The sequence below is a fragment of the Ctenopharyngodon idella genome, chromosome 19 (genome assembly GCF_019924925.1).
Source record: "Ctenopharyngodon idella isolate HZGC_01 chromosome 19, HZGC01, whole genome shotgun sequence".
Lineage (NCBI taxonomy): Eukaryota > Metazoa > Chordata > Actinopteri > Cypriniformes > Xenocyprididae > Ctenopharyngodon > Ctenopharyngodon idella.
In genome coordinates, this window is record NC_067238.1 from 7,531,077 (window position 1) to 7,555,635 (window position 24,559).

The following is a 24,559-nucleotide window of genomic DNA, read 5'->3' on the forward strand; positions in this document are numbered from 1 at the left end:
GAGTGTCATGGTCTGGGGCTGCATGAGTGCTGCCGGCACTGGGGAGCTACAGTGCATTGAGGGAACCATGAATGAGCAGAGCATGATCCCCTCCCTTTGGAGACTGGGCTGCAGGGCAGTATTCCAACATGATAAAGACCCCAAAAACACCTCCAAGACGACCACTGCCTTGCTAAAGAAGCTGAGGGTAAAGGTGATGGACTGGCCAAGCATGTCTCCAGACCTAAACCCTATTGAGCATCTGTGGGGCATCCTCAAATGGAAGGTGGAGGAGCGCAAGGTCTCTAACATCGTCATGGAGGAGTGGAAGAGGACTCCAGTGGCAACCTGTGAAGCTCTGGTGAACTCCATGCCCAAGAGGGTTAAGGCAGTGCTGGAAAATAATGGTGGCCACACAAAACATTGACACTTTGGGCCCAATTTGGACATTTTCACTTAGGGGTGTACTCACTTTTGTGGCCAGCGGTTTAGACATTAATAGCTGTGTGTTGAGTTAATTTGAGGGGACAGCAAATTTACACTGTTATACAAGCTGTACACTCACTACTTTACATTGTAGCAAAGTGTCATTTCTTCAGTGTTGTCACATGAAAAGATATAATAAAATATTTACAAAAATGTGAGGGGTGTACTCACTTCTGTGAGATACTGTATATTAGTAATGGTAACCCAGTAATGGCACACACTGGTCCTAACATTCCGATACCTGGCACAATTACTTGATCATCCACACATGTAATTTATCTACACGTAAACTGAGAGATATATATCATCCTATTGCTCTCTCTCAGTTTACGTGTAACACATTTCTACAAAAATAAATGTACTGTATGTATGAACATGTATGTATATAGTACCGCTCAGCTGCTGCTGTTTACGATTGTGATGTTCCTCCATGTTCAGAAATAGTAGTGATTGTGCTGGGCAAATTCGATATATTTGCTTCCAAATTTGATTGGTAAGATTATGATTAATCTATTTCTACTATTTACGATTTAATCTATTAATACTATTTCAATACAATGCCAGGCTATTTGCCTATTTAAAAGACATTACAAACATTCCATGTCAGATATTTATGGAATATACTTGTATGTCTGACAGATTTTGATAACTAAATGCATCATTTTGCATGTGATTGCTCACACGATGAAAGAATGTTTAAAATTTGTGAAGAGTTTGACAATTTCACTGAGAATCAACTTATCAGTTTTGCTCAACAAGCCATGTGCATTTAGTTATTGTGCAAATTGTAGAAAAATTTTCTTTTTTGCACACATGCCAAAACACATGCAATTTACTTGAATCATTAATAAATTCAAATCTGATGTGAACAAGAAACGAATTGTTCATAGATCTGAACTTATTGTTTTGAGAGAAAAAAAAAAAAAAGTCTAATTCAAGAATTGAGCCAAAGCGATTGAGAAAAACTGTAAAAGGGTCATTCTACAGAAACGTCCACTTTTGGTATGGCAAGATGTCTTAAAATGTATTTCTTTTTCTAACATTTAAACTTATACCACATTATTATATTACCCTTTGACTTTATGAATACACATAAATGATAGCTTAATGATTTTTTTTTTTTTTTTGTATTTATTTAAAGACCTCATGTACCATTTTTTTTTTTTGTCACTGGTGTTACCTTACTTCTCTGGCAATTTTAAACATTTTTATGAAATATTATTTCTCGATTTTTTCAGCACATGCAGTCAGAGTTACAGAAATATAATGATAATGCAAAAAAATAAGGAGGTTATGTGTGTTTTTTATTTTTTAATTTTTTATTTTAATCAGGTTAGTTAAAAGTGTGATTGAATGATGTTAGTTCATTTGCACAACCATGTATTTGCTATAGCAATGAAAATATTTAAAAAACAGTTATAAACAAGTAATGATGCAATCCTTTAAATCTTCTTGAGTGCAGCAGAATTCAATGGATGTAAAATTATTATCATGTCACATATGACACATTTTATTTAATGTGACAGACAAAAAACAGTAACACCAGTGACACAATGAATCACTAGTGCACTCAAAAAAATAAATTGTTGAATGAACATGATTTAATCATAGCACCCATTATGCATCTAATCAAACCAAGTAAACTTGGATTGCTTTGAATATTTTATATGAACACAATATACATTTGTAGTTTAAACATGATTTTAATATGTCAATGTAACTTCTTTGCAACTAGTTGAATCAAAATGTTTGTATTGTGTTACTGTGGTAATGCACTTTAATTCAACTAAATTCTACCTTATTACACCAACTAGTTAATGTCTTGTTCATATATGACTAAGGTAAATTAATGAATATCTATCTTGCTATTTCAATTAAATTTGAATTTAAATTGATTTATGCAAACGATATTCTAAATTAACCGTAGATCCATTGCCACCAATGCAGCTAAGATTAACTTAGAATTGTGATGCTTTTGGGAAACACTACCCAAAGCACTACCATAGTGATCACTTCATTATTAAAGTGAAATGAATTTTTATTAGCTGGTCCTCAACCCAAGCACAAGCGCAACACTTCACCACAATGGTAACCCCAAAACCATTAAAATAACAGAAACGTTTAAATACCAACATAACAGAACAGTAACCATTAAAAAGACTCTCCATTTTCTAATCTTGCTAAAATATGCTTAAAATAACACTTTATTTCAACATTTACTCTCTCCGTTCAGCCCCTTTGCAAAGCATGATGGGAAGTAAAAGTCCTGTTTGATTAACTCCTGGTTGGGTTACTTGATTGAAACATGTTATTTCAATATGAAAACATCAAGTTAAGTCAAAGAGTAATCATTTCAAGTCAATTTAACATGAATCAATCACATTTAAACCAGAAACCTGATACAATGGTGTTGAATCAAAATAAATTGTTTAAATAAAGTGAACAGCATCAAAAATAATTTTTTTGAAGATCCTTATTTTTCAACTATAATTAAGTAGATGGGACCAATTTTTTTTTACATTTGGTATACAATCAGAGAATTGTCATTGACACTTAGTGAAAGCAGTCAGTAAAAGATCATAAACAAATTTTTATGTCTGTAAAATACGCTGTCTGTAAAGTTGCTGCTTCTCAGCTGCACTCAATTTAGCCATATACCCTCAATTTAGCCATACCTGCTGGTGGATCCAAAATGGTCAATATTCATATTCAGGCATTTTATTAATATTTCATGTTAATCATTTATGGCTTATGATTTATCAATATTACTTTTGATTTAATATATTCATGTACTCCTACTCTATATATTAATCCTCATCATATGTATTTAAAGTATTTACTCTATATTGTACCCTTTATGGTTATTCTTCTTTTATATTTAAGAGTATGTATGCTTGTTATATTCAATTGTTCTTTAAAGTGTTCCAGTGTGACCCCTATATCCCCTATAACCCCTATATCTATTTTCATCTATTTTTTTTTTTTTTTTTTTTTTTTTTACATTTGACCAGTCTATGACATAATGGATAAATCCATTTGACCTTTTTTTATTAGACCAAAACATAAGTTTGAGTGGGATTTAAGTTTCCCTATGCTAATGGTATAAAATGGACTGGGTCTTTGATAGTTTAGCTTTTTTTTTTGCTTGTCTTTACTTCTTTGCTCTTTTTGCTTCTCGCATCCCTTCTGCATCGTCTGCTTCTGCTTCTTCTCTTCTATCTCTCATTTCATTCTGCAAATGTCTTAATTTTGTTCCTTCTTTCTGTATATTCTTCATCTTCATCTATTAGATACAATACTCTGGATTTTACAATACTCTAGATTTTGTTATTAACTATTAATTAATTAATTTGTGTGTCTCTATAATTTCTAATTAATAAATTTGTTATTCCTTATTCAAATTGAATCTCTGACATAATCATTGCTGGACTGCCTGGATCTCATTTTCTCAAGTTTTTGCATCACCTGCCCAAATGAGGATTAACAATGAGAAAGAAAAGTTATAAACACATAATCTTAGTGCTATTTTATGCAAAAGAACTAAATAAATCGCTTTGAATAAAGTTTATCTATAAATGGGAGACACCAGTGACAGTAACACCAGTGACAATTTTCATAAAAAGGTAACACCAGTGACAATTTTCATGAAAAATGCATTTTACAAAATGGCTGCTGCAAGGTATCAAACCACATGTTGTCAATCATGGTACACTCACTAAATTAAGTAGTTTAATCCATTTGTATTCGATTTTTTTTAATTCCCTAACAATAAAGTAGGTCTTACCAGTGACTTCAACTAAAAGCTTCATATGAAATTATGATTTTCTAATTAAAATTTCTGATAACTGAAAAGATATAGTGGACTTTCCATTGGCCTTTCTTCATTGACCTTCAAAATAGGAAGGAGGAAGTCAAGTGATGTCATCAGTGTAATTTTTTTTCCCTCTGTACATGATTGTGGGGACGAGCACTTCTGTGGTGCTGTTACGTACAGAAGGGAGCGGAGACACTGGTAAGCGTAAACAGAGTTTATTGAAGACAACAGAGCGTGCAGGCAGAGTGCAGGTGAGTTGAAGCAGGTGGATATGTAGACTGGATGTGATACTGGATCTGATACTTGTCTTTGTTTTCTCAGGGAGCGTGGATGCAGATTGACAGAGAGCAGACGAACACACTGAAACTCACAGGAGACGTGGAGACACAAGGAATCACAGAGGACGCTGGAGACAGGTAAGTAGTCGTACAAAGGAGTCCTGAAGGTAAGCATAAAAGGTCAGTATGCATTAACGAAACCGGACAGAGAGTGAGTGTTCAGGAGTGTGTTTTATGCTGCTGTGGTGATGAGTGCTAATGAGTGTCAGGTGTGGCTGGTTAATACTCAGGAGAGGGAGTGCATTGTGATTGGGTGAGTGTGGAGCCTGGCGTGTCTGTGACAGGTGCTTGGAATTTTTATAATTAATTAAAAAACAAATATTGCCACATTGATGGCTCAAGAAGGTTTAATTGTTAAAATAACATATTATTTCATTTTAAAATATAAAAAAATTGTAATCCTAAAGTGTTTTTCAAGTGTAATAGTTCTGTAAAGGCTAGGGACAGAAAAGTGGACGTTTCTGTAGAATGACCCAAAAGGCAGATTGGGCACACAGAGACTGACAGTCATAAAACACTGACAGTGATTCAGTGATGTCAAGGCTGTTGATTGTTAATGCTTTTTACAATGGTAGAGCTGTGGATGTTTTATAAAACATAAAAGAGTAGTAGCCCATCCACACCAAAAACAATAACTATAAAGATAACTATAAAAATGACTATGTTAGTGTCCACACCAACACTCTTCATTCTAAGCATATTCTGCAGTTTTGTTATCTGCCAATTTAAATGCTGGAGCTCTTTAAAGCGGAATGGATTCTGAATGGCTGTCAATGTATTTTATTATTCATTACCTAGTAAAAATTGCTTTAAAACTGATTCCACGATATCATTTCTATGTGCCGTTACATTATTGTTGTAGTGTGGACTCTTGTAGTGTGGAATTATTTTTTGAACTATATCTTAGAATGATTTTTTTTATCGTATATCTTTATTATTAGTTATTATACTTGGTGTGAATGGGCCTTTAGCAAGGACAAGAGAAATGTATTCAGGATTGCAATTGTCAGAATAATAGCTTATTTCTGAACAGAGAGTTCCACCTCACTACGGTATGTCACAAGTAAATAATCATCCTGATAACATCATTTATGTTTGCAAACAAAAAGTTTTCATAAATATAGCTGCAAGGGATAATTTTGGGGGCCGAGCAAGTTAGAAACAAAGTGACAAGCAAAGCAGGCAGGAGCATCAGAGCAGTAATAAAATGCTTATTATTTTTCAACATCTGCGTCTGCCATCATTTACTCCAGAATATTTTTAAAACTAATTTCATGATAATGTTACAGACTAATATTTAAAACATTGCAATTATGGGAACAATGGCAATATTATCTCCCTTTTTGGCAAAATGTCATTCAGAGTAACAAACCATGGTCATGCAGTGTAACGGATATATTTATGTAAATATGAAACAATATACTTATTCTGACCTGTAATTATTAAAACGTATAAAAGAATATGTGATCATACTGAATTTTATCATATCCTTAAATAGTTAAATAGTCTTAATATGTCATGAAATGATACCTGTTTTAAATATGCCTAATAGGATTTTCTGATACATAAATATTGTTACACTGAATGACATTTAGTGGGTGTCTTCTGTAAATCATGGTTTAAAAAAAATGAAACAGGACACATTCTAATGTACAGGAAAAATAAATAAATTGAAAGCTCTATTACACATTTCTTTTTTTGATGCTTGCATATGACCCATATATATATATATATATATATATATATATATATATATATATCAAAATAAGGGTACAACTGAAAAAATAAATAAATTAATACTTTGTAAAGCTCAAACTTTTAAGGTTTGTATAACTATTGTATCTCTAATACGGTCTATATATAGCTTTACTTTAGTCAACAAAGTAAGAACAAGTAAATGAATTAAAAGAACTTTTCATCTTCAGGATAATCAATGAAGCCAAAATGTGATATAGCACCAATTCCATGGGGAACTCATCCCGTTTCTTTTTCCTAGTTTTTAAAGTATATTCCCCTGGTTTCACAGACTAAAATGCATGTTTGAGCTGTTTTACTGAAAGCTACTTGAACTGACATATCTTAAAATATTATTGTTTTGTCTCAAGTGCACACCAGTAAGTTTTTTTTTTTTTTTGGCACATTTATAAAAGCTACTTAAATGTCCTATTTGAACTAAGGCTGAATCCTGGCTTCATCTAAGCCCTGTCTGTAAAACCATGCCATTGGTTATTAGACTCTTTAGTAATTTTTAATTTTTATTTAATGAGTATGGCCAGGTTTAGGTTTTGTTGCTATAATTACCCTGTAGGTCTGTATTTTATTCATTTGTTTGATTCATTGTGTTTCGCTAATAAGAGTTTCAAAAGAGTTTTCAATGTATTTTAGCACCATTAATTTTTTTCCATTTGGATTTTTAAAAAGTCTTCAGACAAAAAGACAAAGATACAAGATTGAGCATTTAATGGCTTTAATAAGGGAAATAACTATAACGACATGCAGCACTGCAAATGGCATGATTTAACTGATGAGAGAAGTAATAAAGGGAAAATAAAACTTCATGGGAGATAAAGAGTTCTTTTGCCACAATTTGCTTGTTTCATTCTCTCACTGATTGGTGGACATTGTTTTTGGAGAATCATACAGTAGGTAATGTAGTTTTTCACCTGGAAGTATGCTGTTAAACACATTAAGAAAAAAACAAAACAAGCTCTCAAGTCTGTACTGCAGGTATTTGGAAATCTAAGCAGCAATTATAATAATAAAACCTGTTAGCATAATTAAACATTAAAGTTCAATTACTTAATATGTATACTTTGGTTCCAAATATTTCACCCAATCTATAGTTTATAAAAAGGCCACAGATGATTCTCATATACTGTACTGCTTTAACTGTAAGTTAATCTAATGATTTAAAAAAAAGTATTTTTCCTAGATATTTTTTAATAGCATTAGAATACTGTTACCTTGACAAAATAATCTTGTTGTCTCAAAATAACACATTACCACCATGATGTTATCACATTCTCACAAGTGGGCACAGCAAAAACAAACAAACCAAACCCATCCCTTCCAGGTACCTTAATGAACAAGAAATTATTCTATTCTTGTTTTGAGTTGCTACACTACAGTTATGTATATATAACTGGATTTATCCACTGACATGCTGATCTTAATTGGGAAGAAAATCAATTAAATCATAGTTTATGATAACCTTTAATAGTGGAATATACCTACAGAATCCCTATCTTGTAAGCTAGAAAAGTAGTTCTTAACTCTTTCCTCGAGGTTCACTTTCCTGCAGCGTTTAGCTCCAACACTAATTATACACATCACAGGCTTGTGCCATGAAGTTGTTTTAGGTGGCTATAAAGGTGTTTCAGTTTAGTTTGTGCCAACCCTGGGCTTTTGACACCATGCTTATAGCGGTGTTCATCACTATAGTGGCTAACCAGCTCCAGTGCAGGTTATGTTCTAGGTAAAAGATCTGAACTGAAATTGGACCAATCAGCTGTGAGCAAAGTAAAATCTCTGAGGCAATAATGTCACTCTCCTAGTTTTTCTTGCTCCAATTTTTTTATAGGTGAACTATCACTTTAACTGCTCAGTTCCATTGTGAGTGAGCAGTTCATCTGTTGTTTATTTCAAAGCCATTTATTATATTACTCTTATAATATGTGCCCATTCTAAGGATCTTAAGCAGGATGAATACATAACATAAACATATGAAAACAACTGGATAGCTGCAGACTACAGCAAACCAGTTCTAGCTTGACTATACTAGATATCTGTGCCTAAAATCACACACTGAACTGACTGTATAAGAAATGATGTAAACAAAGTATAATAGTTGTGTCTTAATAGTTGGATTTCTTGTTGATGAGAAGGCAGTAGGAGGACAGTGCTCCCCCAAGTTTGGAGGCTTCACTGCAGGCTGTGGGCAGTAGGGTGTAGTCTGTCAAACGCTGGAAAGCCTGAAACAGAGAATAAGGAAATATAACAAACATGGCTTCTGCCATACTTTCATATAATCAGATATGAAAAAAGCTTTTTCTACTTTATCTGTTACTTCTATTACCTGCTAGCAGACAAAACTGTCAGGTGATGCAAATGCTAGACTTAAAAGGGGGGTATAATGCTATTTCATGCATTCTGACTTATTTACACTGTTAAAGAGTTGGATTCTCATGCTAAACATGGCCAAAGTTTCAAAACACAAGTTGGACGTATGACAGAATATTTCTGTGCCAAAAATACTCTTCCAAATCCTCTTAAATTTCGGGATCTTTTTTTTCGAGTATGTGCCTGTGTGACATCAGAAAGGTCGGAATTCTTTGTACGGGCACTTCTCCCGGAAGAGCACGCGTGCACACGTCAACCAGAGCGAGAGAGCAAGAGCACGCCCATCAACGTGCTTCATTCGGGTTTTTACGGAAGTCGTCGGCAACCCTGTATGGGGTTAGATTCCCGCCAACAGTATTGCAGTCACAGATCAAAAAAAAATAAGCGTGAATGAAAAATTTTAAAACACATGTAAAAATATATAACACAAACTTAAAAAAATAATGCAAAATTATCAGAATGGCAAAGAATGTGGTCACGGATCGAAATATAATAAGCGTGAATCGAAGAATTAAATGTGTTCTTAAAAGTTGTCTTCCTTGCATGTTCCGCTCTTTGTTTCCAAATGTTGCAGTTTGAGTTTCATGTAAATTAGGCCGGGCTTAAGCATCACCATTGGTCCACTAGTTCTAGATTGACAGCTCCTCCTCTAGCCAGTCAATCGAAGAGAGGGAGATGACATTACTTCAATGCGACTCATGGCTGCTGATGCTCACACTCATACAGGAGAAGATAACTGTCACAGATGGCAATTTCTGAGCTGGGGTAAAATCTTTCTGTGGCAGGACACGTTATACTGTATATGTGCCTGCAACTCGACCGGTCACCGCTATATACGTCTACCTGGACAATCTTTTATGTGAAGTATTGTTTAAAGTGAAGTGTCAGCAGAGACTGAGTCAACTAGATCATCCACTGTGAAGGCCTCATCGACACGACAGCCAGTGGCACAGTTCCTCAATAAACCGTCCATACCGGCGTGATGAATACGATCCTCAACTGGATGGAACTGGAATAAATACTTAGACTGTTGCGATCCTGTTGGACTTATGATAGCTGCCTGAATCATAAAAAAGCACTGTTCGCTGTTGGCCAGAGGAGAACTGGCCCCCCGACTGAGCCTGGTTTCTCTTAAGGTTTTTTTCTCCATTTTAACACCTGTTTGCCACCTGATGTTACCTGTTGGAGTTTGGGTTCCTTGCCGCTGTCGCCTTTGCCTTGCTTAGTTGGGGACACTTGACATTTGATATTCAACAGTGTTTTGATCTGCCTACATTGAAACCATTGTATGTGAACTGAACTGAGCTGGATGATGACATCACTGTTTACTCCAGTGCTGATATAGATAAATTAACTAAATTAATAACTATTGATTCTTACAACGGAATGAATCAATACTGAATTTACTTAAGATGGATAATGACACCATTTTCTTTAAGAGCTGTTGTGCAGCCAAAATTATATACCAGTTATTACTGTAAAGCTGCTTTGACACAATCTGCATTGTAAAAAGCTCTATATAAATAAAGGTGACTTGACTTGACTTGACAAGACTGCACATTAAAAAGAGTATCTCAAAAAGAGGAATTATTTGTCCATAGTTCAGATAACTTTACAGCTTGAAAGTCCTTGTAAAGTTTCAAATTAAACTGTTATCTTCCCCTGTATGAGTGTGAGCATCAGTAGCCATGAGTCGCATTGAAGTGATGTCATCTCCTTCTCTTTGATTGATTGGCTAGAGGAGGAGCTGTCAATCTAGAACTAGTGGACCAATGGTGACGCTTAAGCCCAGCCTAATTTATATGAAACTCGAACTGCAACATTTGGAAATGCAAGAGCGGAACATGGAAAGAAGAGCAAACAGAAAAACAGCACAAACATATAAAAGAGTAAAATATAAGCAGAAAATGTAAGAGAGCAAAAAAAGTACATAGTAATAAAAGCAAGGAAAACAACTTTTAAGAACACAAACACAAGTTTAAGATTTGTGCAATACAATTTTTAATGTGTTTAAAGTTTTGCTTCATGCTTGTTATTTTTTTTAATGCGCTTTTAATTTTTCTATTCACGCTTATCTTATTTCGATCCGTGACCACGTTCTTTGCCATTCTGATAACTTTGCATTATTTTTTTTAAAGTTTGTTACATATTTTTACATGTGTTTTTAAATTTTTGATTCACACTTATTTATTATTCCCGGTCATTATTTCCGCAATAATGACCGGGAATCTAACCCCATAGCCCTGCACAGGACTTGCTCGAGAAAGATTTGTCACTTTGTTTTTAGACCACGAAATCAACAATGTCACCAAAGAAGTGTGTTTAAGCCCAGGAATGTCTTCCATACCAGTGGGATGGAGAGGACAGGGCGATACCATGGAGAAGGTCGAAGCTGCTGTTCCCTACCCACGGGGAAGAGTGCTTCGGAACTCAATTCCCACGTTTTCTCAGCCATGACCAAAACGCCAGGAAAGCGTTCCCCGAGGAGGGGAGAGCTACGGAGACCACACCCTGCCCGAAGGGAGGTAATGTGTGGAAAACACATATGGACTGGCCTGAGGACAGTAACGCATATGGAAGATCTCTGATGTAGATCCTACCTTCCGGGAGGAACACACTAGCAGTCAGAGACAGGGCAGAGCGAAGCCGCCCAGCCCAGGGAAAGACACGGGTTTACCGTCAGGGAAACCGTACCGTGGACAAACACATATGGGATTACCTGCGGGGAGCCACAGCATATGGGCATCTAGCCCAGTACAAGGGCAGACCAATCGGGCATACACACGAGTACTGGACCTAGCGCCGGACGCCTCCGCCGTGTCTGGCTGCCGCAGGATGCAGGAGGAACTCCACAGGGTTCACCATTGAGGGGAACTGAACTGAGGAGCGGGAAAAGTGCTCGCATTCCCTCATCCGAGGGAAATGGCACAGCAAGCGAACACCCGTGGCTACCTACGAGTAGACAGCACACGGGTGGACACCGGTTCCACTCGGAGATTGTAATATCTCGCGAATGTATTTGGTGTCGCCCAGCCTGCAGCTCTACAGATGTCTGCAACAGAGGGGCCGTGCGCCAATGCCCAGGAAGAAGCAACACCCCGAGTGGAGTGAGCTCGCAACCCGAGGGGGCACGGCTCGCCTTGGGACTGGTACGCCAAGGCAATGGCATCCACTATCCAGTGGGCCAACCTCTGTTTGGAGACAGCCTTTCCCTTCTGCTGACCTCCAAAACAGACAAAGAGCTGCTCAGAGCCCCTGAAGCTCTGTGTGCGGTCCACGTAAACGCGCAAGGCACGAACGGGACACAGCAGCGCAAGGGCTGGGTCTGCCTACTCCGGGGGCAGCGCTTGTAAGTTCACCACCTGGTCCCGGAAGGGAGTGGTGGGAACTTTGGGCACATATCCAGGCCGGGGTCTCAGGATAACATGAGAGAAGTCCGGCCCGAATTCCAGGCACAAATCGCTGACCGAAAATGCCTGCAGGTCCCCAACCCTCTTGAAGGAGGCGAGCGTGGTCAGGAGCACTGTCTTCAAAGACAGATGTTTCAGCTGACTCAAGGGGCTCGAAGGGAGCCCTCCGCAGGCCCATGAGGGCGACAGAGAGATCCCAAAAGGGGATGACGTGAGGCCTAGGGGGATTTAGCCTCCTGGCGCCTCTGAGGAACCTGATGACCAGGTCGTGCTTTCCTAGTGACTTGCCATCGAGCACATCGTGATGTGCTGCGATGGCGGCCACATAGACCTTCAGGGTGGAGGGGGACAGTCTCCGCTCCAAACCCTCTTGAAGGAAGGAAAGCACGGCACTGATCGGGCATTTCTGGGGGTCTTCCCGGTGGGAAGAACACTACTCAACGAACAGACTCCACTTCATGGCGTAAGCGCGCCTCGTAGAGTGGGCTCTAGCCGAAGTGATGGTGTCAACTACCGCGGACGGTAGGCCACTTAAGTCTGCCGCGTCCCGTCCAGGAACCACACATGGAGGTTCCACAGGTCGGGACGTGGGTGCCATATGGTGCCCTGCCCCTGAGAAAGGAGGTCCTTCCTCAAGGGGATGCGCCAGGGATGGGCTGTCGTGAGGAGCATGAGTTCTGGGAACCAGGTCCGGTTGGGCCAGTACGGCGCAACTAGCAAGACCTGCTCCTCGTCCTCCCTGACCTTGCACAGTGTCTGTGCGAGAAGGCTCACTGGGGGAAACGCATACTTGTAACAACTGGCATATAAAACTGCATATAAAACAACTGGCAGTGGGCGGATTCCTGAGAGGCAAACAGGTCCACCTGTGCCTCCCCGAATCGGCTCCAGACCAGCTGGACCGCCTGGGGGTGGAGTCTCCATTCCCCCGGGAGCGTGAGCTGTCGTGAGAGCGCGTCGGCCGCACGATTGAGCTCGCCCGGGATGTAGGAGGCGCACAGCGACCTGAGTCGGTGCTGACTCTACAGGAGGAGATGGCGGGCGAGTTGCGACATGCGACGGGAGCGTAGACCACCCTGGTGGTTGATGTACGCTACCGTCGATGTATTGTCCGTCCAGACCAGCACATGCTTGCCCTGCAGCAGCGGTCGAAACTGGCGCAGAGCAAGGAGTACTGCTAGCAACTCGAGGCAGTTGATGTGCCAGTGGGGTTGGGGTCCTGTCCAGGAACCCGACGCCGACTGACCACTGCATATGGCACCCCAGCCGGTGGTGGAGGCATCTGTTGTAACAACAAGATGCCTGGACACTTGTACTAGGAGCACCCCGGCCTGTAGAATAGCAAGGTCCGACCACGGGCTGAATGTGCGGCGACAACTCGGTGTGATGACCACAGAGAGTGAGCCACAGTGCCATGCCCACCTCGGGACTCGGTCATGAAGCCAGTGCTGAAGCGGTCTCATATGAAGCAATCCGAGCGGTGTGACCGTGGCTGCGGATGCCATATGCCCCAGGAGCCTCTGAAATTGTTTCAGTGGGACCGCTGTTTTCCGCGAGAACGAATTCAGGCAGTTCAGCACCGACTGTGTGCGCTTGTTGGTGAGACGTGCGGTCATGTTGACCGAGTCCAGCTCCACACCGAGAAAAGAGATGCTCTGCTCTTGCTCTTTTCCCAGTTGACCCGAAGCCCCAACTGGCTGAGGTGACTGAGCACCAGGTCCCTGTGTTCGCACAACTGCTTTTGCGACTGGGCCAAAATGAGCCAGTCGTCAAGCTAGTTGAGAATGCGAACGCCCCCTTCCCTGAGCGGGGCAAGGCCCCCCTCTGCGACTTTGGTAAAGACGCCAGGAGACAGGGACAGCCCGAAGGGTAGGACCTTGTACTGATATGCCCGCCCCTCGAACGCAAACCGCAGGAACGGTCTGTGTCGAGGAAGGATCGAGACATGAAAGTACGCGTCCTTCAGGTCGATCGCTGCAAACCAATCCTGGACGCGAACGCACGTGAGGATGCGTTTCAGCGTGAGCATCTTAAACAGGAGCTTGTGAAGGGCCCGGTTCAAGACACGCAGATCCAGGATTGGCCGTAACCCCCCGCCTTTCTTGGGTACTATGAAGTATGGGCTGTAAAACCCAAACTTCATCTCAGCTAGAGGGACAGGCTCTATTGCGTCCTTCGCCAAGAGAACCGCAATCTCCGCCCGCAGGACAGGGGCGTTTGGACCTGTTACCGAAGTGAACAGAACACCGCTGAACCTGGGTGGACGCCTGGCGAACTGAATCGCGTAGCCGCGGCAGCAGCCGGCAACTTGACGGCACATGGCGTTGCAGAGGAGGGGGAGGTTCGTGGGGGCGGACCCGACGAAGAGGCTCCCACTGTAACCCTCAGATCTCCCAAAGTACTAACCAGAACGGCGGCCTTACCAGCCGCGGGTGCTTGAGTAGTAACAGAGGGGACTCGTGCCTCCGTGTTAAAGAAGGAGAGTCGCGATCTCAACGCCAACATGGACATGCCCTCGCAATGAGGGCACGTGCCATCCACGAGCGCTGACTCAGCATGCTGTTTACCCAGACACGTGAGACAGTGATCGTGGCCGTCAGAGGAGGTCAGGAAACGACCGCATCCAGAAACACACGGACGAAAAGACATCTTGAAAAAGACGCTGATCGCCCGTGCTTGCTCTTTAAGTATACTCACCAGCCGAAGCACACAGGGATGAGTGCAGCACCGTCCTGTGGGCAGCGCGCTGTCACACCCACCGCTGAGCGTGCCTTCCCACCAGCTGGAGAGACTCGAGCAGCCACCGGAACCAAAAACAACAAAAGCAATTAAAATTGCTGTTGAAGGAACTGGTCCTAAGCAATTAAAATTGCTGTTTTTGTACTCTTTTTCAAGAATATTCACTCAGAGGAGAAAGGAAGATCCAAACCGATCGGCTCCGAAGCAAAAGTATGAATGCAGGTGAGTATGCCGGGTCTATTTATACCCGGATGCCGGGGACGTGGTCCGGCATGTAAATCTCACTGGCCAATTCCCATTGGCTTGTTTTGTATCCCATGGAGGTGATTGGGCTCCCAAGCGAGACCCCATTACGTCAGTATCGACGTAACGTCGAATGTGACTGACTGAATGGGAACCTTGCTTCCCAAAGAACCCAGTGTTCAGTGGAGCTGAGAGATTTGTGCTCACGCATTACATTGATGCACTCTCAATATTTGTTTTTAAAATAACCATAGAAACTGATAGTTGCAATCACTTTTTTATTGGTTAAAATGAATGGAGAATATCTCATGTTTTTCCGTGGCAGCTCGAGCCATCAGGATCGGCGCTTATGGTTTTATAAACAAGGCCCAGTTCTACGCTGGATTTACAGATCGTCTGAAACTGAAAGATGGAGCGGTCACAGCGATAATGATCCCGGTCATGAGTCGGAACCGCAGGTGGTGAGTAAAACTGCATCAGATGTCTGTTTTGTTGGCAATAGGCATCTAAGTGCATATAATGTAAACAACACGAACGTAGTAAATTCATAAATTCATTATTCATCATTCACTATACGCTATATTCATTATAGTGATTCAAAAGTTATCCATGGATAATGCGATGGTGCATTGTGTGTGTTTAAATAGTTGTTTAGCTGACCATTGATAGCTTGCAGACGATCACTATGCAAAAGCTGGACAGAGACTTGGGCTTGTTGCGGAGGAGGTTGGTGAGTGGATGGGCTATGGAGCTGTAGTTCTGGATAAATCTTCGATAGAAGTTGGAGAAACCGAGAAATCTCTGGAGTTCCTTGATGGTGGATGGTATGGGCCAGGTCTTGATAGCCTCCACCTTCCCCTCGTTCATCCAGATGCCACTGCTATCGACGTTGTAACCAAGGAATTGAACTGAGGGTTGGTGGAATTAGCATTTTTCAGCCTTGAGAAACAACTGGAACTCACAGAGGCGTTGGAGGACCTCCGCAACGTGGTGGCGATGTTCGGCCATGCTTCGGGAATAGATCAAGATGTCATCAATATATACCAGGACTGATCGGTGGAGGAATTCCCGGAGCACCTCGTGGATGAAATCCTGGAATACGGAGGGGGCACTGACCAGGCCATACGGCATAACAAGATATTCGTAGTGGCCGGTGGGGTCACAAATGCCGTCTTCCACTCGTCCCCCTCACGTATACGGATGAGGTTGTACGCGCTGCGGAGGGGAAGGGGATACCTGAACTTGACGGTAATCTTATTGAGTGCCCGGTAATCTATACAAGGCCGCAAGCCTCTGTCCTTCTTGGCCACGAAGAAGAAGCTCGAAGCAGCAGGGGAAGTGGATAGATGGATGTAGCCTTGGTTTAGAGCCTCCTCAATGTACTCCTCCATGGCCTTCTGCTCAGGGATGGATAATGGGTAGATCTTCCCACGGGGTACTGACTCACCCGGAAGCAGATCAATGGCGCAGTCCCATGGCCGGTGTGGAGGCAGCTTGGAGGCTCTCTTCGGGCAGAACACATCACTGAAGGGGGCGTAACAGGATGGGATGTCCACTGACTGCTTCTCTATGGGACTTTCGATGGAGGTGGAGAACACTGGAAGGTACTGTGGAGGAGACACAGGTCGTTGGAGTCATTTGGGGAAGCAGTCAGGGAAACAGGTGTCGCCCCACTTCAGGATCTCTCCGGTGGTCCATGAAATTATGGGGTTGTGCTGCTCCAACCAGGCACGCCCTAGGATCACATCAGCGGTGGAATCCTCCAGAACCAGTAAATGAAGATCCTCCGTATGAAGAATTCCCACTTGGAGCTTGACAGGACCGGCACACCGGTTGACTGGTTTGCGATCTAGCGGCTTGCCAGTTACTGAATGGATCTGGTAGACTGCCGGTGAGGGGATTGTCTTGAGCTTGAGCTGACGGCAGAGGGCACCAGTGATAAAGTTGCCAGCTGACCCGGAGTCGAGGAGGGCATAGACTGGAATGCAAACATTGACAGCAGTAAGTGTTACAACAGTGGTGAGTGGCTTCATCTTTTTGATGGATGGTATTACTGCATCCACCATAGGATGAGGAGGACGAGTGGGACATGTAGATTTAACATGTCCAGTTACACCACAGTATAAACACAGTCCTCGGGTCAGCCGCCTCTGCCGTTCAGTGGAAGTCAGCCGATTATTTTCGAGTTGCATGGGTTCGGGTACTGGTTCTGGAGGGCTGATGGACTCTGGCTGACGGAGGAAGGGAGTGCGTAGCAGCTGGTCCTGATGTTCTTCTAGACATGACTGCATACGAGTGGTGAACCTGATGGATAACTGGATGAATCGTTCAAGCCCGATGGAGTCCTCGTATGCAGCGAGATGCAGCCGCACCCTGGGATCCAGACCCTGACGACAGGTGGTAAGCAGGGCTCGTTCATTCCATCCGCTGGCCGCAGCCAGAGTTCTAAACTTGAGGGCATAATCATGAACAGACATAGAACCTTATTTCAGTTGATAAAGTTGCTCACCCACCGAGGAATCTCCGACGGGCCTTCCGAATACCTCTCTGAAGTGGGTGAGAAAATTCGCCAGAGACTGAGTTGCGAGTCCATTTTGCAACCAGATTGTTTCTGCCCACTGCAAAGCACGTCCGTTTAACTGGGAGATGATGAACGCCACTTTGGAGCGATCGTCAGGGTATAATTGCGGCTGCATCTCCAGGACCAGCGAGCACTGTAGGATGAAGCCGTTGCAGTCCTCCGCCGAGCCAGAGAAGGGCGCTGGTTTGGCCATGGGACTGGCATACACCGGCGGTGAAGAAGCAACGGTGTTGTTGGCGGAAGTGAGCGCTGGTGAAGGAGAGGGTGGACTGGTGATGAGTGTGCGGCGAAGTGCATCCACGAGATCTTGGAAGGGGTCTGGTGAGCTCATACTGTCGTTGTATGGTAACGTTGGTCCGGTCTTCTGTTACGGACAGAGGAGCGGGAGACAACAGGTTAGTAATGATGAGTGACTTTATTGAACAACAGCATGGGATAAACAGATGACCAGGTAAGTGACTGTTAAGTTGATACTTGTGATGGTAGATATGAATGGTAATACTGTCCTTTTCCTTTGCAGGTGAGTGACTCATGGCGGATGGCTGGTGCAGAGGTAGACAGACCAAACAGGAACGGTAGGAAAACACACATGCAGACACTTTACACGGAGACCAGGAGAATAGCTGAGATAGAGCAGGTAAGTATTCCTCACAATGCAAGAGCATGGGAGTAGCAGTCCTTGTGTCAGTCGAGACTGGACAGTGAACTGAGGTGAGTGCTGTGCTTAAGTGCCTGGCGGTGATTGTGTGGTGATGGGGATCAGGTGCGCGTGGTTAATACTCGGGTGAAGGAGTGCGCTGTGATTGGCTGATGGATGCGCCTGGCGGGTCTGTGACAGTTTATCAATCGACTCCATGTTATTTAAATTTTTGTGGAAAAATAAAACTGAATATGTTAAAATGAAGACGCTGATCAGAAACACTTTGGAGGGAGGTGTGAATGCTTTGGACTTTAGTACTCTCAATCAGGTTTTTAAAATTGGCTGGATTAAACGTTGCTTGAATGCTGATCCTAATATGTTATGGTTTTATATTCCTAAGTAGATTGTTGATAAATGTGGAGGCTTACATTTTTTGTTGGCTTGCAATTTCAATTGCAGTTAACCTCCAATCAAGCTCATCAATTTTCATAATCAAGCCTTGGAAGCCTGTAAGCTTGCCTTCTGCCACAACTTTTCCCCCCATAGAAGTATCATATGGAATAATCAGAAAGTGCTGCATGGGATCTATTTTTTTAAAAGATTGGTTTGACAAAGGTGTAACTTTTGTTTTAGATTTGTTAAAAAAGGATGGTAACTTCTATTCCTATTCTGAATTTACAGCAATTTTTGAACTGGATACCTCACCTAAAATTTGTGATTGGGTTATTAAATCTATCTCACCCAAACTGTTATATCTGGTTAGAGCATATCGTAGTTACATAGTAGCAAAATGTAAAGTGCCCAAATTGTCTATTGGAGGTCTGGAGCTTTGTAATGTTAAATATAACAATTTTTGGATGAGAAGAATCCTTATTAAGAAGTTCAGCTGTCACACCAAAGCATTTTTTAAGTGGAAAATAAATTATCCTTATCTTTCTACTATTATATGGTCTGGTATTAAAACGCTTCTGTTACCTAACAAGATGAAAGAACTTTACTATAAAATTCTTCATTTCTTTATAATTACTATCCATGTAACTCTTTTCTTTCTAAATTTAAATTGGACATTTCTTCACAATGCACATCCTGTAATTCTAATCTTGAAACAATACCACATTTATTTTCTGAATGTGATTATGCAAATGATTTTTGGAAAGAAGTAGCCTGGCTTATTTTTGATGTGGGTAACAGGTTCAAAAGAGATGGACGATGTGTTAAAATTGCTAACTATCTGTGGCCTATTTCATCTTCATAAATGTAAAGTTACTGACTGTATGCCCAACATTACGCTTTTCTCTATTGATCTAAAACTATTTTATGACTCTCTTTGTTCATCGCTCAACAAGAAAGCTGCTAAAACTGCACTACTGCTGAAAAAAAATATGATTTCATTACAAGGATACCTCCTGTGTATTTCCTGAAAGTGAAAGTTATATATATATATATATATATATATATATATATATATATATATAATTATTTATTGTCTTAGATGTTTGGTAAATAAAAAAAAGCTCTGATTGGCCATTTTGTTCACATGCTCATTGCTCAACAGACATGTCTGTGATTGTCTACAATGCTTTAAAAGCAGCACCTATCAGCTGTCACAGTCATTAGACAAAAAATGGGAGTAAAACTGGAGTAATGTCTTCATAAGCAAAACTTTTAACATTATCGCTATATACACAATATTCCCTAATCTTATATTGTTAGCAAAGATATTGCAATATAATCACTAATAATCAATACATCACCCAGCCCTGGGTGTAATGCAGTGTAAAGTTCTGCAAATTAGACAAAAATGTACTACAAAATAAATATTATACAACATAAAAGCTGCAATAAGGTGTTATGAAGGCACTGTTGGTACCTTGAATATTTAATTATTTCAATATTTCATTTGTGGCAAATGTCACTGGACATTCAATTGTTGTTTGTCTGTCTACATCAGATGTACACCTGCAGTATCTTGCTTACAAGTGGCCACAGTGGACGTCTCAGCTAAAGGCCCTAACAGTTCATAATCTGTCCTCACTCGATTATTGTTATTTCCTCACTAAATATAGACCCAGCTGCACAGATTACCAATGTCGTGTTTTTATAGTGCTTTTACTCTGAATCCAAAATGTAGGAAAATGCAGAGTTACACTAAACTTTTAACAAAATATTTAGAATATTGGTGTTATTTTTCCCATTAATTACAAAGACCAACTTGATGTGAATCCTTAGTGATACATGCAAAAATTACCTAAAAACAGTTTGTTGGGTTCTTTTTAGACTTAAAAAAAAAACTGCTTGTCAATTAGGCTTGTGTTGTTGATTATTCTCTCTGATGTAAAAGCTTTTACTGTACATCCTCTTTCACTCACAGGAATACTGTTGGGACACTCCTCTGCTGTGGGGTGCAGGAGGTAGTCCACTTTTGCAGGACCTCTAATGTATAAGCAGTTAGCAGCAACCTCCTCAGGTACTGACAAGATCTCATAGTGATGGTCAGTCAGCTGCTCCATCACCTGTAACACAAAAACAAAGAGCACTTAAGGGCCTGTTCACACCAAGAACGATAACTATAAAGATAACAATAAAGATATAGTTCTAAAATCGTTCTAAATATAAAAGAATAGCACTGTCTACACCACAGCTATAATGATAACTATATAGACAAACGACATCATTGGGATCACTTTCAGAACGATTTTTTTCCAGCTGTTGAATGATAAAACACTGAACCCATTCTAATTTAAGGGCTCGCGCATTTAAAAAAGCAGACGACATTGCGGAAAAGTTAATCGCCAAGGTCCAAAATAATCCACCACTGTTTGACAAGTCAAACCCCTTTTCAAGAATACTTTAAATAAAATGGATATATGGAAAACAATCAGTCATACCCTTGGAATAAATGGTCAGAAGTACTAACGATGAAATCATTATGCCAGGCTAGCAAACAGTGTAACATAAAATTACCTCAGGTATCCAGTGCTAGTTTCAACAACATTGTCTTGCTTCCTTTGAAGTTGCAGTGAAAAAGACTAGGCGTTGTTTTTATTCTACTAGAGCTGCTGTGCAGCCAAATAACGTACCAGTTATCAATGTAAAGCTGCTTTGACACAATCTACATTGTAAAAAGCGCTATATAAATAAAGGTGACTTGACTTGACTACTATATTGACATTGTCAGCTAAATTCAGTGTTAGATTACACTGTGTTCCAAATTATTAGTTACATATCAGTAGGATTTCAGTACAATAAACATTCAGATTTTACTTTTTCAAAGAAAGTGTTTGTTTTTCCCATATCTTTTTAGATAACTGGTATCAATCTCAGACAGGTTTTTTGAGTATTTTGCCAGGTCTACTTAGGTAAATGGAAACCCTATTTAAAGAGGTTGTTCAACATTATTAAGCAAGTCACAGTTCTCATGCAATAAGGGGAGGAAGAAAGATCTTCCTGAAGATGAAAAGCATGAAATGGTGCAATGTTATGCAAAAAAAGGCATGAAAAGAACTAATATTGTGTGAAAACTGAATGGAGACTCAGTTTCTCCTAACCAAAGCCCACAAAGAGAAACATTTACAGTGGGTTTAGAAATACATGAAGACTCATTTTTAAATAGATTTATTCACTGACTAATGGCAAACTAGAATGGATGGTCTAAATGGATGGATTTCTGGATGGTTGGTGAGTGGCCACCACATTCCAACAAGACTGTGACGTCAGCAAGGAGCTAACGGGTGATGATTTGTGCTGGAATATTGGGAAGTGAGATGGAAGGTCCTTTTAGGGTCTCTGATGGTGTCAAAATGACTTTTGCAAGATATGTGGAGTTTATAAATGACCATTTTCTGCTATAGTATAAAAAGAAGGATTTCTTGTGAAATAAAAAGATTTTCATTAAGGACAACGCACTATCCCAAAAACACCACAGCAATAAAACTGTTTGAAAATGTTTTTTTTTTTTGTTTTGTTTTTTTATTATAAACCCACTGTAAATGTTTCTCTTTGTGGGCTTTGGTTAGGAGTGGCTGAAATGCAACTTTATGCACAACTGCCAGCCTGCATGGAGGGCTTCTTGAGACTACAGAGACACCAGCAGCTTCAAATATCTGTTTTCTGCTCAACACTGGCTTTTTTATAGCTGCCCTTTTAATACAATTAATTTTTTTTTTTGACAGAAACTTTCATTAATAAGCCTTTATCTGACCGAGTTATCTTGTGCTGTAAATTACTCACAAATCTTATGATAGTTCGATAATCTCCATTCAGTTTTCACACTTCAGTTTTTGCCTTTTGCATAACATTGCACCATTTAATGCTTTTCATCTTCAGTAAGATTTTTCTTCCTCACCATATTGCATGAGAACTGTGACTTGCTTAATAATGTGGAACAACCTGTTTAAGTAGGGTTTCCATTTACCTAAGTAGACCTGGCAAACTACTCAACAAAACTGTCTGAGATTGATACCAGTTATCTAAAAAGATCTGGAAAATAAAACAAACAAACACTTTCTTTGAAAAAGTAAAATCTGAATGTTTATTGTACTGATATCCTACAGATATGTCACTTGCATAATAATTTGAAACAGTGTAGATCGATTACACTAGCTATTCACTCGAAAAATGGCATGCTGAGGACATCTGTTGGTTAAAGCCGTGTAAATGCAACAAGAACAACAAAAACATGTTGTACACACTTTGAAACCGCAGCGCACGAGCTTAGAATAAACAGACCGTTATCGTTTGTTGGTGTAGAAGCAAATATAGCAGTTTCGGTTTCTTTATAGTTATCATTCTTGGAGTGAACGGGCCTTTACAGATGATGATGTACTTGTTGATAATGTGATTATCTCATCAGGAAAACTGCATACATCTATATACATTTATGTAGAGATGCTAAATGCTAAATTATGTTGAGATGCTAAATGAATCACGATACATTTGGGGGCGGGGGTTTATATTTTCAGAAAAGTTTAGATGGCATTTTCTTTTCATCTTACTTCCGTACAATGCATTTTAAAGCAGTTTTAGCGCACAGTGCTGCTTTGTTTACAGTGGTAACCATGGAAGCTCTGTATTGTCGCTGTTCCATAAGCGCCACCTGCTGTTATGAAGTTATGTAGCATAAGTTCACAAAGCTAAAGTCTATACATTCTGTTTTTGCTTCAGTGTTAAAAATTATACAATCTAATTTAAATTAAAAACTGTTCATGCTGCATGTATGCAGCATCTTTGTTGGGATCGTGATTAAAATGCAGTGGTTGCCTCTAATTTTAAATGGCTATAGATAGTTCAGCCTGTAATAGAGCAAATAAACATCTTGTTCATGTACTCATATGAAGAGATTTCTTTTTATTAGTATTATTTATTTATTTGATTTAGGATTTGTTTTAAAAATTTCTATTTAGTTTTGTTATAAAGATATTTCAATTTCACAAAGAAATATGCTGCATTTTGGCCGTGAGAAAAATCGTGAGAAAATCGAATCGTGAAACCAGTATCGTGAATCGTATCGAATCATGAGTTGAGTGAATCGTTACTTCCCTAAAAGATTATGTTATGTATTTTACTTGCACACACTCACTCTGAGTGTTTTTTTGGCCCCGTCGCTGTTACTGATGATGATGGTATTGGGGCCGCCCATGGAGCAGATGCTCTTCAGACGAGAGCCTCCACAAACGGGCACAGTGGACACAGCAAAGTCCTAAACACACAGCACCAAACAGCATCAAACCGTTGTTATTTTCTTTTTGCTGGCAATTACACAGGCAAAGATTTTACAGTGATATCAAGAAGAGTAGCACCTTGTGATTATCTGAAAAAACAGCAAGAATTCAGTTCAAACCATTTAATAAATGAAATTCATTATTAAAATCTATCTGTTTGCATTTGATATGTTAATGTACATGATTCTTACATATACAGTATTCTAATCAGCCAATGCTAACAGAATCAATTAAACCGAAACACACCTTGAAGGTGTTGGCCAGAACTTCTGCCCCTCTGTGATTGGTGTGTTTCGAAATGCCCACAAAGAACTCTTTTCCAGTAAAGAGGACATCACTTCCTTCTAGAGTGGCTCCACCAGACCCTCCCTCCTCATCGCCCATCTCCACCACTGTCAGGTTCAGTTCATTTACGACTCGCCGCACAGCCTCTGCCTAAAGAAAAAACACTTATGAGCCCAAGTAACATCTACATCTCCTACAGCCATGC

General features: G+C 40.5%; 1 protein-coding gene across 3 annotated transcripts in view; it reads right to left on the bottom strand.

Annotated features, from left to right (window-relative positions):
- Positions 1-7,067: 7,067 nt before the first annotated feature.
- ddah2 (dimethylarginine dimethylaminohydrolase 2) overlaps positions 7,068-24,559 on the bottom strand; it is a 28,096-nt gene continuing 10,604 nt past the window's right edge. For all 3 annotated transcript variants that reach the window (XM_051872894.1, XM_051872895.1, XM_051872893.1), the window contains 4 exons: positions 24,316-24,504; positions 23,928-24,047; positions 20,719-20,862; positions 7,068-8,588 (listed from right to left, as the gene is read on the bottom strand). In XM_051872894.1, coding sequence (XP_051728854.1) covers positions 8,472-8,588; positions 20,719-20,862; positions 23,928-24,047; positions 24,316-24,504 — 570 coding nt within the window. In that variant the 3' untranslated portion in view covers positions 7,068-8,471. The remainder of the gene's footprint in view (positions 8,589-20,718; positions 20,863-23,927; positions 24,048-24,315; positions 24,505-24,559) is intronic.